Source organism: Paramisgurnus dabryanus, chromosome 3 (genome assembly GCF_030506205.2).
Source record: "Paramisgurnus dabryanus chromosome 3, PD_genome_1.1, whole genome shotgun sequence".
Taxonomy (NCBI): Eukaryota; Metazoa; Chordata; class Actinopteri; order Cypriniformes; family Cobitidae; genus Paramisgurnus; species Paramisgurnus dabryanus.
In genome coordinates this window covers 25,829,248-25,843,625 of record NC_133339.1, presented here as the reverse complement: position 1 = coordinate 25,843,625, position 14,378 = coordinate 25,829,248, and the positions used below count along the sequence as shown (strand labels likewise).

General features: G+C 39.0%; 1 protein-coding gene across 1 annotated transcript in view; it reads right to left on the bottom strand.

The window, feature by feature from the left end:
* Positions 1–14,378, bottom strand: part of cacna1ia (calcium voltage-gated channel subunit alpha1 Ia) — a 142,435-nt gene that overhangs the window by 65,631 nt on the left and 62,426 nt on the right. The window contains exons 8-15 of the mRNA XM_073813941.1: positions 13,862–14,232; positions 11,762–11,913; positions 11,400–11,585; positions 6,927–7,044; positions 3,669–3,824; positions 2,983–3,070; positions 1,557–1,717; positions 173–640 (exon numbers count right to left, since the gene is read on the bottom strand). Coding sequence (XP_073670042.1) covers positions 173–640; positions 1,557–1,717; positions 2,983–3,070; positions 3,669–3,824; positions 6,927–7,044; positions 11,400–11,585; positions 11,762–11,913; positions 13,862–14,232 — 1,700 coding nt within the window. The remainder of the gene's footprint in view (positions 1–172; positions 641–1,556; positions 1,718–2,982; positions 3,071–3,668; positions 3,825–6,926; positions 7,045–11,399; positions 11,586–11,761; positions 11,914–13,861; positions 14,233–14,378) is intronic.

The window sequence follows — 14,378 nt, the reverse complement described above, 5'->3', positions numbered from 1 at the left end:
CCATTTTCATTAATTTGTTTATTGGCTCATAGTACGGAAACTTGGCTTTGCTTAAAGAAGACCTGCTCTTATTTTTTCCCAAATCTAGAAGTTTTCCTTTGTTTTCCATGAAATAACAATGATGAGAGCATTTACTCAAATATACTTTATTCACAATCCAGATGAAACTCACATAGTCCAGCTCATCATCCAGATCCTCCCTCTCCTTGCGTGTGTTGACCTGAGGGTAGACTTCATTAATGATCTGAGGTTGGACTGAAGGTGTCTTCCCATTACAGTCCTGGTGCTCTCCTACCCCACCGGAGATGCTCTTCTTACGCTGACGGGGATGCAGGGGAGGCAAGGCAGGTCCGGGAACCTGCAGCAGCTCTGGAAGCTCCAGAGAGAGGGCCCGCCGTTCTCTGCACGGTACAAAGTGTCTGGAGAGGAGAGGCGGATGCAGGGGGGGTGGAGGGGGAGAGAGCAGGGACTCTTGCTCGGCAGGGTGGGAGTGGGGGCTGCGGACCCTTAAACTTCCGCCTCCGCCCATCCCCAGGTATCTAGAGGATCGGCCCAAGCTGTTCCAACTTGACCTGCGACTCCACACACCTTGTTGAGCGGGCCGCCCCCAGTTGTGGTACAGAGAGGCTCGTCCGGGGCACTGATGGGCACAGATGCAACTTTTACCAAACAGTCATGCCTCTTCACCAAATGGAATCAACCAGTTTTCATAAAAAAATCTCTTTTTTTTATTTCAATGATTTTTATTCATAAGCATGCAAATGTGGCAGACTGGAAATGCAAGCTTGTCTGTGGTGAACTGTGGAGAACTCTGACCCTGCAAATTGGTATCAACTGAAGATATCTGACCAATAGATGATCAATACATCACCTGTGACCTTTTTAGGTGGAGAGAAATAACAGTTTTGCACAATCCCACTGCTCAACAACAACTAAAGCAACAATAACGCTGCAAGCATGTATACGCAGAGATTCTGCATGGTGAAAGTAGTGTGACCATGGCATAAGCCAGATCGAAACAGCTTGCTTCATCTCCTACCACCAAAATGGGGAACTCCATCTTTCACAATGGTTTTAGCATTATAGGGTGTCTGCACCGTTGCCTAATCTGCGTAATTCCTTAAATTAATCGGTCACTAAAACAACACAGACAGTGTGTGCAAATAAACCACACTATCAGCAGTCTATTTCCTCTTAACCATCGAAAACACTTGTAAAAAACCAACCTCCTCGCGAGGGCTGTTATTATTTAAACCATTGTAAAAATAATTATCAAGCTTATGAGTTGCTCTCAGCTTTTCAAGTGCCTGCTCAACGACCCTCCGCATGTATGCAAATACAGCACAGGCTAGACGAGCAGTTGTGAGACTCTAAGTGCTGAGTAAGTGTCTTATTAATGGCTCACTAAATGCTAATACATGCAGAGCTGATAGATAATTATTGTGTTCTTTGTGTTTTTATAAAGGCTGTTTGAATTGCTAGGATAGCATGATACGTGCCCTCTTGAAAAGTCTCTAATAAATGGCAGGTTGACTTTGGCAGGTAAAACGGCTTACCAGAGTCGTCTGTTCCAGGCTTGCCCTGCCCAGAGAGCTTACGCTGCTCTTGCGAGAACCCAGGGCAAAGCTCAGCCTTTCTGATGGGTACAGGCCTCTGGCGTTGAGCGCAGGGGACAAGTCCAGATGCCCATTAGGGGTCAACGTTGAAATCTTTGGATCTGCACACAAGTCGAAACTGATTAGATCACAAATACACACTTTCACTCTCCTTAAGTCACTGATGCGGCACAAAACATTTAAGCTCTGAGAAAGACCAGTTGGCTTATCGCGAGGCACAATGAGAGAAAACAACTTGTTTTGCGTTTGTTGTGGTGAATTAAAAACAAGTATTTGCAGCCAAGCCTATTAAAGTTTCAAGCTGCTGCGATTTCTGGTGCATCTAAAGCATCTTCTCGTGCCAGGAGACACTGATGGGATCATGTACTGTAAGTCTGTCTTCTGTCTGTGGGGAGCAACTGAAGGTTTCAGTGTGTACATGAATTATACATCACATTATATCCTCACATCTCATGTTATAAAGTCTCAGGTCTCGTCAGTTTTAAAGTGATTTTATAAAATGTAAAAAATAAGCCAATTATTGCCAAATGACCAAAAAATATATTATAAAATATACCCTAAATATTAAAATGACAAAAATGTAACATTTCCAGTTGTTTTACTGTATTGGTGATATTTGTATAGGCTTGTAGGATAACGAATAAATTAATATAAATTGAGCACATTGATAGTTTTGTAAGATTTCTGGAATACCATCATGTAAGCATATATTTATTTTAACCTGTTGATATTTGTGACCCAGTTACTGTATAAAAGAAAATTTGTTATAAAAGAAAGTAAAAGAAAACCCAGCTAAAGTCATCGTGATTTACTTTCTACATAAAATCATCCTATATAATGTTAAGAATATTTAGTGAAAATATAACCTTGATATCTTTAAAGGGGACATATCATGAAAATCTGACATCTTTCATGTTTAAGTGCTATAAATGGGTCCCCGGTGCTTCGAAAACGTGAAAAACTTTGTTTGGGTAAACCATTCTCTGCAAACATGTGAAAAAATAGGTAATTGAAATTTGGCTCCCCTTGTGATGTCAGAAGGGGAAAATACTGCCCCTTAATCTGCACTATCCAACCATGGCACTGCCATTTAGTGCAGAGATCAGCTCATTTGCATTTAAAAGGACACACCTAAAAACTGCTCATTGTTGCTCACACCTACAAAGGGGCAATTTTAACATGTTATTATAAATTATCTATATGGTATTTTGAGCTAAAACTTCACATACATACTCTGAGAACACTTAAGAGTGATGTTACATCTTAAAAAAGTCCCCTTTAATACTGACTGAGTTAGACCATGTCAAAGATTGAAATGAATGTTCCTGACTACTTTTACGACAGGGTCACGTGTGCAGCTCTGTACCTGAGAGCTGAAGTGAATCTTTCTTCTCTGATTCTTCTAAGTTACAGGAGGATCTGTCATCATCCGAGTAGGAACGATTAGCATCGCCCTGGCCCAGACACAAAAAAAACAAGGTCAACAAGACACACAAAACAAGATTGACAGAAAGGGTGAAACAGTAAGGAGACAACAGAGTTTGCAACACAAATGCTTTTGTGAAATGACTAAACAGCCATGAGCATTTTTTAATAGACATGTCAATCTCTCTGCCCTCCCTCTGAAAGTCATCCGTGCCTGTTCTAGTTCCCTACTCACCCTCATGTAGCACTCTGTGTCTCAGATATAGACTATAACCTGAAGGCCCACTTCTGCACGTCTCTGGAGAGATAACCTACTCTTGTAGTCTACCTACCTGCCGGTAAAGCCCTATTTAGATGCCATGCACTGAAAATAAATCCACCCCCAAAGAACAGCAAAACCTTAACAAAAGTCTCTTGAGAGTCTGTTATAAAAGGCACTGTAAGCTATCAAAGCCTCTGCATGTTCTTTCTGCCATTTTATTGCTAAACACTGGGAAAACATTGACCCCTGTATGAACAGCATTACAGAGGCTTATTTAAATGAACTCTGTGTGTGAATTTTAATTCGGCAAATAAACCCAAATGTTATTGCCCCTGTTATGTGGTAAAATGTTTTGTGCATTTTACCTCAGCCTGAAATCCTTCCACTAAGATGGCCACAAGCAGATTGAAGAGAACATAGTTCCCAAAGGTCATGAGGGCGACAAAATACAGGGCTGCCAGGGGGGAAGTAGAGGCCATGCCATTATAGAGAACCATGTTCCAATCCTCCTGAGTTAAGATCTGCACACAAACACATGGAAGATCATTTAATGCCTACTTTAAAAAATAAAGGTGCTAGACAAAAAATAATTTTTGGCTTGATATTAGTGATGCGTGGGTAGGGTTTTTTTCCAACCTCCAGGTCCCGCATTTATAAAATTATTTGGCCCGCTCCAGCCCACCCCGCACCACTGTATCTATTTTAACAACCCGCCCGCGACCATTAAATAGACATACTAGACATTGTAATGTAAGTGAAAACTAGGAAGTTAGATAACATCGCCATGTAAACTGGCAACAACATAGACTTCTGAACCATAGAAACCAACATGTTCATATATGTTAATAACAAGATAGGATAATGATACACATTTTCAACATTTACAAAGCAGATTTTGAATTCATTTTTATAAAAGAACTTTAAATAATTCTACATTAGATTTAGCAGTTTGACCTTTTTTTCTCTTTTTAATGATGTAAATTCCCAACCTTAATTTTCCCTCATCTTCAATATCCATTTTTAATTCTCAGTTTGTTTTGTTGTTGTGACTGGCGGTTGGAGCTGCTTGGCACTTTCGTGATGTGAGGTCAAAGGTTTAAAGGCGCGGTGCATGGTTTTTGAAAAATGATTTGAAGAAGGTGGTCGGGCCAAAGCACAATTGTAGCCAATCAGGGGTAAGGGGCATGTCTACTAACCGAAATCGTTGCCTGGGATGCATATATGTGGGGCGGGTCTATCAAAAGAAGGTCCAGATTCTATTGGGGTAGGGGCGTGTTTGTTTAGGTGATTTCAGATATCAACATTAACTTTCAGAGATCATGGACCCCGCCTTTAAGGACATTACGCAAGTTACATTAGGTCCATAAATATTTGGACAGAGGCACATTTTGTGTTATTTTAGCTGTTTTCCACAATTGATCTCCATTCAAGTAATACAGACCATATTTAAGTTTCAATAACACAACAAAACCAGACCTCTTTTATTAGAGCTTGTCTGACTTTTTAGGAGTCTAATCTCCCCTTCCTATTCTTGAGGTTTTTATATCCTGTGGTAAACCCTCTGTATTTCTCCTTGTAATATCTTCTCTTTATTGTTTTGATTGACAATGACATATTTACCTCCTGTAGAGTGCTCTTCATTTATCTGGAAATTGTAAAGGGGTTTTTCTTTATCATGGAGAGGATAATGCGATCATCCACCACTGTTATCCTAAATAGACATTCAGGATTTTTATGTTGCTGAGCTCACCAGGGTGTTATTTTTTAGTCCAAATTGTTGATCTGGCCAATCTCTTAATTTTCCTGCTATCTCTCTGACGGATTTGTTTTGTTTTTGAAACCTAAATATGGTCTTTATCACATAAATGGAGATCTCCCTGAACCCCATGATGTGGTTTCACAGCCACAGCTCCCAAATGCAAATGTCACACTTAAAATTAACTCCAGACATTTAACATCCTTCATTTATGAGGAAATTATTAAAACAAATAGCCAATACCTGTCCATAAAACAGCTTTAAAGTCAACTGTCCCATTACTTTTGACCCCTTTAAAAATGAGGAGCTAAATACAGAGGCTGTAATTCCTAAATCTTTCATCCAATTTGGATGTAAATACCCTCTAAGTAAAGCTGAGAGTGTGCACTGTATATGCTTATATGCATTATATGACTGTAACTGGAGTAAATTATATTACATATATGGTATTTAACAAATTTGATTCTTTGTCTATTACTCTTTTGTCTTTCGTGGCAAAACCCTCTACATACATGCAAAAATCTCCACTAAATAAGACTCACTTTTCACTGTCCTTTTTGAATAAAGGGAAAAGGCTCAGAAATTGTGTCAATATGCTAATATATTCAGTAAACCTACTTTAACCAGGTAAAAAAAAAACTTTTGCAACTTGACATATGTGTGCCACTGTTCATTCAATTCTTCTACCGTGCACTTAGAGGACTTTGCTGAAAAATTAATGGATTCTGCCAACAAAATGGTTTTCCTAATGGCTTGAGGCTGGGATTAAGCGGATTTAGAGCGAAAGTATTTGATAAACGTAAAATGCGTGCTGAGAGCATTTGGTTAATGTCATTATCTATTTTTTGACAGAGATCCTGTTAGCGACTTTTTCATCTGTGCTCTTAGTACACATGGAGTTAGTTCAGATGCTCAAATCTGATTGACACAAGAAGTTTCAAGATGACATGGTTGATTTAGCATCACAAACAGTGGGAATGTTTTACTGTCTTGAATTAATATGTCACAGGAACTACTGAAATAATACTACGATAATGTTATAGATTTCTTCAGTATATGCAGGAAATCACACACACTCAGTCACTGTCTGCCATTCTCTATCTCACAAAAGTCCTTCTTCATTTCTCCAGTAACATCTCAGAAATAATCCAAGCCACAAGTGCTCGTTCGGATGCATTTTTCAAACTAGCACCAGTAGAACTTGGACCTGTCACAAATGGTAGATATCAACAAGATGCCACAGTTCTGTTACTACTGTATGAATGAGGAAAAGACTCAATATGGCCACTCAATATAGTAATGAAAGCTCCGCCCTTCAATAAAAAGAGACAATGATCAATGACTGATGATTCTCTGGAGGAGGGGCTTTTTACAGAGTCTTGTGAAGTACTTTCCCGTCTTTGAACATACACAGTAGCTGGGGTGATATGGATTTTTTTAACATTTATAACATGTTTAGCATTTACATTATATAATGTCAAGTTTAATTGTTGGTGAAAATCTATCTGTTGTTAAGTTGTGACCTCAGCCAGTGATTTAAAGTCTGTGTAAAGTCAGATATTAGTGTTCACAGATTGGATGTGGTCTTGTGTGGCTGAAATCACTGCTCCGAGGCACTGCAAACATGTCCGCCAAGTGTGAAGGCTTCCCTAAAGGGACTTTGGATCTGCACCGAAAGAAGGTAGAAAAGTTTTGGAACTCTTCTCAGTTTTTCCACATCCATTAGGATAACAGTCCAAACAGTTAAACTCCTCGGAGAAAAGTTGTATGTGATTAAATGTTTTCACAAGGCTCCCAGTCACCCCATTTCCCCTGTTACCCGAAGCAACACTTTCAAAAATAAGATGAGTTTTGAGATTGTACCCACCTGAAACACCGTGACAATGGCCCAAAGCAAAGAGTCGAAATTTTTTCTATCGGGTACCGTGTCCCCAGCTTCTGTCTTCAGGCTAAACTTACAGCCAAAGATGTGCATTCCAAGAATACTGCAGAATGAGAGAGAGAGAGAGCAAAAAATAACAGAAAACCATGAGTGTTACGATCACATTCAGCTATTCTGATACCGTATGTTTGCAGTCAACCTCAATAGAACGTGAAACGCAAAGACGAATGAGTACGCCGGAGATAAGCCTATAAAAATGTTATCGGTCTTATGTAAGGACAGCTGCCAGGGATGTGACCAATCACAGATCACAGAACTCAGAATGCAATACTCCACAAGAGAGACAGATGAGACAGCGGTGATATTACGTACAAACCACCCAGTGAAAGATGACAGATATAAGGAAATTATTTCTAAAAACACATCTGTGTAAGTAAATGTTTCTCAAATAAAGGTGTGTGTCTTTGCACAGGTTCACCCAAAAAGCTGCTTTGTTTTGCTAAACCTATAAAACAGTAAATATGAAGCGGAAAATTAATTAGTATTTCAAAAAAGTCATCATTCACTCTGTTTTCAAGTTTATTTAAGGTAAATTCTTCAGGCAGCTTTAGTGTGACAGAAAACTATCGGGCAAATCTGTTTTCATGTACCGTATTAACTGTATACAAGTGGATCTCAATAATGCCCATTTACTAGAATTTATAACTGTGATAAATTACATTCATAATACGAGTTAAAATTAATAAATATTCTGGTTTGGTGCTGATGAAGGACCGCTTGGGCTCCACTCCAAGGTACCATTAAAAAAGGTCCGGGAAACACTTTTATGCATCAGAGAGTTGACAAAGCCGATCGAAGGATTAATAATCGGCGCAGCTATAGCTTTCAGCCCGCACAGCTGATTAATTCTCTCAATTTCATCCAACTATACCTTGCGAAAGCCTGCGGCCTGTACCGAGGACAACTCCATCCATTTGAGAGACATAAATCAGGACATTGTTTTCAGATGAGGGGTTATAAATTGAGATGCTTGAGGTGGGGGAAGATGCTGAAAGCTGAACGTGAGTGGGAAAGACGGATCATCGGGATTGGTTTATGCACTCAATTCTCCCGTAGCCTCGATCTGTCTTACAGCACTCTGCTAGAATTGCAACGCTGCAGGTGGAAGAGAGCGAGTCAGTGGGCACCAGGGGCCCGAGTGTTATTGTACTGCTCTCCATCAATCTCACAGTGATCCTTATGGGCCTGACACTTGTAGCCGAAGCGTAGATGTGCTCTTAGCCCCCCGCACAGGGGAGTCGCTCAGTCATGCGGAGCCCAGCGTGATCCAGTTGCTGGGGGAGTGGGGTGTTCAGGTGTGTGAATTAAAAAACCCTAGGTGCTTTTTGTGAGGACAATATAAAATTAAAGAACATTGTGATATTTTAATGCGCTTTATATTTGGTCATTAAGTTTACTGAGGATTGTGTCGTTAAATTCATTTTACAATACACCTATGAGCCTTAAGACATAAATGTTTAATAGCATCAGTGAATTCAATTTTTGTTACAAAGGCTGCTTAGTTGGTAAGCTTATTTCAGTAATTCGTTTCAAACTCTTACAGTGAAAGAATAAAATAACATGTAAAAAGTTAATACTTTATTTCTGGTTGTAGGTATAAACCTTACATTTTTTGCTGAAAATATTGGCGCTTGGTTAAAGGTGCAGTGTGTACATTTTAGAAGGATATTTTAACAGCAATGCAATACAAAATAGATAACTATGTTTTCAGTGGTCTTTAAAGACCTGACAAAATGAACTGTATTGTTTTTATTACCTTAGAATGAGCCGTTTTTATCTACATAAGCCGCAGGTCCCCTTACATGAAAGCCACCATTTTGTTTCTACAGTAGCCCTAAACAGACAAGCTGCTCCACAAAGTGCATCACTATGTTGTCTCAAACAGTGACATGTTTGTCCTGTGACGGCTACTGTAGCTTCTCTATGTGCTTCAAAGGGAGGGGTGCAATACCTAACGTCACCACTAAATGCTGCTAAAATCTACACACTGCACCTTTAAATATAGAATTAAAGTAGAAAATAAAGCAAAAATGCTTTAGGACTTGACAGGAAACATCTTAAGAAAAACAGGGAAAAACTGTGCAAAACTGGCAAAAAAAATTATAAATTAAAATTTCAGTTTTAGTTAACCTACACTGTAAAAAATCCAATTAATGAAATGTTGGACGGGCAAAAATATATAAGTTTAACCATTTTTTTTGTTTGAGCTAGTTGAGAAGACATATTATTTTAAGTCTAGATAAATCTGTGTTTAAAACATTAAATGAATGGTTATTTTCAAATCCAGTCAACATTCAGAATGGCTAATGTTGACTGAACTAATTAAGACATATCAGGTAAATATGTGGACTTATGACAGCTTTGTTTCCTGACAACAAAATGCTCCTAATATTACTGTTATTTGGTCACAAAATGTAATTGTAAGAGTTGTTCAGGCGTGAATGTATGTGCTTAAAGTTTAAATATGCGGTCGGTTAATACACTCTAAAAAACAAACGGTGCTATATAGCACCAAAACAGTTGCTTTGGATCGTAACGATAGAAGAACCATTTTTAGTGCCATATAGCACCGGTGAAGAACCAGCGAAGCACCAGTGAAGCACCTGTGTAGAACCATATAGTGCTATGTAGAACCATATGTGGTGCTATATGGCCCCTATATGGTTCTACACTGGTGCTTCACTGGTGCTTCACTGGTGCTATATGGCACTAAAATGGTTCTTCTATCGTTACGATCCAAAGCAATTGTTTTGGTGCTATATAGCACCGTTTGTTTTTTTAGAGTGTAGCGTCTATTTAAAAGTGTGCTCCGACACTTTCGGACGGAGATTAGCTCCATATGAGCTCCAGAAAATCACCGGCGCTTAAGCGCTCACACCCCGCCCAGCGCAGCCTCGCAAGCGCATCAGAAATCGACTGCTGGCTCTGATATCTCTGTGGCGTTTAAACTGATTTAATTCATTTTAATTTCTCATACTTAACAATGAAAGGGTTATGTTTTAAATCATATTTTAGGATTGCACTTAAGATATCGCTGTTGAGTGATGTTTCATATCTTTTACATTTGTTATAACCGGACTGCATGCGAATTTGAACTTCAGAGCTGAAGGAGCGGGTGGAGAAATAGTCCCAATATCATAAATCTTAAATAAAACTTCTAAATATACCCGTGCGTGTACCCGTGTGCGCGCGCGCATCCGCGCGACCTGCTCGCGCGCGTGTGTGTATGTACAGTATGTGCGTGAGTTTTTAATTTAAAATGTCTTAACTCGGAAGGATCTGGAACACAGGTCATTTCATCTGAGATCAATCCGCACCTAACAGCCTGAATCACTTTCTGATTCACATGACACAAGTCATCAGCCATTTCCTCAAGTTCACGTCAGTTAAGTGTTTGTAAATAAATGTGGAGCTATTTTAGTTAAGATTACCGGACAGGGTTTATTACTCCGTCTTAATTATAATTGGGACATTTTTACAAACAAACCTTATAAAATACAATACTGGCGTGCATTTTGAGACAAAACAATAGCACTCATATGTTAAGAGATGTCAGTATTTTAGTCAGTGATAAGTCCTGTCCGAGAAAACCGCCCAATAGTGTTTAATTCAATTACGTGTGATGTCTGAGGGAAATTTGGCAATTTTAGGGTATAAAGTTTTTCACCGTCAAGCTTTATTATATTAAACATCTATGTATGTGTTTGTGTATTTATATTCCTCTGTTTATCAAACCAGAGATGATGTGGAGAGAGGCAGACAGGAGGGATGCATGGCGAAAAAAGTTAAATGGCCCTTCAGATGTTCTGAGTGACTTTGGAGTGCTTTTGGACTGTTTTATGCCTTCTATTTAGAGAAGATATAATTCTGTATGTTTAGTCTGTATGATAAGTGAATAAAGCTTTTGTTTTTATGTGAATGAAGTTAATTATTTGTTAACAACACCAGCATAAATTATTTGATAAATAATTGTAAAAAGTTTATTAAAAATTTCCAAATAATAACTATTAATTGAAGTAACACATAAAACATTGATTAAATACTTAAATTTTAATTGACAGAGTCTTTACTGTAAGTTTTTAAAGATTCAACTGATTAAAACATTTTAGTTGAGTGAACTATAAAGCTAGTTGAGCAAACATAATTTTTTATATTTGAGTCAAGTTTGGGCCAACTAAAAAACATCAATCCAGGTAACACTTTGGAGTCAGAAATTGAGTGAACGTAAAATTTCTGTGGAACTAGTTACTAAAAAATTATTCATTGAGCCAACTATTTATTTTTTACAGTGTAAGTTGAACTTAGATTTCCGCAATAAAGTACTTTTAAACCACACAGAATTTATTATAAAAAAAGTCAAACTAATTTACCAGTATAACATTCAGTACACAAACCTACCTGAATATAAAGATGAATAACATTAGTAACATGCAGAAGGTGGCCACATTGTCCATAGTCTTCATGAGGACCACTAGCTGTCTGCGTAGAGCTGGCATAAACCGCACTAGCTTTATGACTCTCAGCAGTCTGAACGTCCTCAGGACAGACAGACCTCCATCAGACTGACCGATGATCTCACAAACACTAGACATACATAAAGAGAAGTGTACATTAGCACTTTAAATACATTTCAGACCTGTTGGTACAATTACAAAACTCATATTGTGTTGATTCAATAATTATTTATAAGATCCAATATATAAAAAGAAGTATACAACTAATGTTGAAACATTTTACATCCTAGATTTGAATGCACTGACCTGATGATCACAATGATGCCATCAAAGATGTTATAGGGGTTTCTCAAATATGCAAAACAGCCAAATGCAGTGAGCTTCAGGATCATCTCCAGGGTAAACATGCTGGTAAATACTATGTTACAAATCTCCAGGACATTAGTCAGCTCATCTGGCTGTACAAAGAGAAAGGGAGAGAAGGTAAAGAGACTTGGGAAATATCTGTTAAATACAGTACATTGCTATAAGGGACAATTCATTAAGAATAATGGCAAAGGCTACTTCAATTCCTGATCTTGTTGATGTGGCAGCTATCACTTGCACACTTTACAAGGACCGTACAGCCTCACTCCACCACTGTTGATCCAGGCATCTGAATCCTCTCTGTAAGCAGGGGCATGATCCACACAGCTCAAGAAAGAAATCAACCGAGCACCCTGATCAGAATTTGAAGCCGCTCATGTCCAAGCTTTGATGTTATCTGACATCACGTAAATCCAACATCTTATCTGAACTGATAACACTCTGCACTGATAGCAAGAGCGAATAAGCAGAATTCCAGAGAAGAGAGATCTGACTCGAGAACACTTCCTTCATTGTGCCCTTTGTTCCCTTGCAGACTATCCAACCCCCCTGCCGTTCTTCCGATCGATATCTTTCCATTGACGCGTTAAGACCGAGAAAACACAACTGAAGGGCGAATGAAAACCAAACTGCTGGCAGCTCCAGGGAGATGCCATTTAGAGAAATTGAATATTGACACAGCAATCGGGAGTAATAATCGCAAAACAATCTGGGAAGAAAACACCCATAGCTTTTCTCATTTTCTCTTCAGTTTTTTCCCGGCTACGCTGTCAACTGCTCTTAATTCTTTATCTCACCTGTTTGTTTTCGCTATTGTTCAGCCAATCAAAATGCTCTGAAATCTAAGCTTGCAACTGAAGGTACAACCTAGTCAACACATGAAAACTTTTGAAATCTAAATTAAATATTGTAATACAGTATGTAACAATGTGATTTAAGCAGTGAATGCACCTGAAACGGCACTATCGGCATATCATGAAAATCTGACTTTTTCTATGTTTAAGTGCTATAATTGGGTCCCCAGTGCTTATATCAACCTAGAACATGTGAAAAAGGACAACCCAGTAACTTAGTTGTGGTAAACCATTCTCTGCAAGCATGTGAAAAAATAGGTCATTGAAATTTGGCTCCCCTTGTGATGTCAGAAGGGGACAATACTGCCCCTTAATCTGCACTATCCAACCACGTCACTGCCATTTAGTACATAGATCAGCTCATTTGCATTTAAAAGAACACGCCCAAAAACGGCACATTTTTATTCACACCTACAAAGTGGCAATTTTAACATGCTATAATAAATTATCTATATGGTATTTTTAGCTAAAACTTCACATATGTACTCTGGGAACACCAAAGATTTATTATACATTATAAAAAAGTCTTGTGAAATGTCCCCTTTAACATACTGATTGTGATTTATGCAGTATGATCTCATAACAGTCATTACAAAAACCACATCAGGCCGATCAGAACCAACTCCACCTTATTTCCCGTGAGAAAAGCCATAAGGACTAGTCGCACATATGCTGTTTATATGTACGTATGTGTTTACAGGGTCTCTGTGCGCTTGTGTGGGCCGCATTTACAAGATGTCTCGCAGTCTGAATGCTAAGGGAGTTAAAAATGCTGTGTAATGAAAGCCAATGGTGACTCTCTGTGCTTGTTGTTATTTTTAGCGTCCACAGAGAAGGCAGGCCTCGCTGCAGGCAAGGCAGCGAAGACATGAGGGGGTGGATGAGAAAGGTAGAGTGAGCACGGGAAGAGAGAGAGAGAAAGAGAGAAAAGGCAGTGTGCAAGTGTAGTAGTAGCTATATGAGATATCTAAATCTTCAGAAGATAATTAAGTGCACTTTCATGGCAAAAATGAACAAGACTCCAAAGGCCTTTCCACATGCTCTCATTAGTTTGAATGGCAGGCCCTACAAAGACTATATCAGCGTGGCAGAAAGACCTATTACAGTAATATCTGACATGATGAGGTTGAACAAGTCTTTAGAGTGGGTTCATTATCTGAACCGACTGTTCAGTGGCTGAAATTACCTGGTTGTGGTGCTCGATGCCCATGCTGATAGTATTGATAAGAATGGCGATCATGATTCCTCTGTTGAAGTACTTGCTCTCCACAATACCCCATAGCTTCACCGTCATTTCTTTCCAGAGCTCCGTGCATTTTGCGAAACAGGTGCTTTTCCTCTTTTGCATTTCCTCTGTCTCTTCCTCTCTCTCATCCCTGTCGCTCTCCTCTTCCTCCCCATTGGCTGAGTGATCCATCGACCCCGTCCCCTCTTTGATTGACAGGGCTGCGGCACAATGTGGGCATTCCCCTGGGTTCGGAGTGACAGAGAGGGAGATGGCGTTCTCTAGGGTATGGGAGCCGCGGTCCAACTTACTTTCGTGAATACAGTGAGCCACTACAAGACAGATTTCAAAAATTTAAAAATACAACCATTTCAGTTTTAAGCATGAACGTTTATGCGATTTGATTTCACCTTCATTTCACACCTTACTCAGTCAAAAATAAAGATATAAAGGTTATATTGACTTTATATTGACAAAA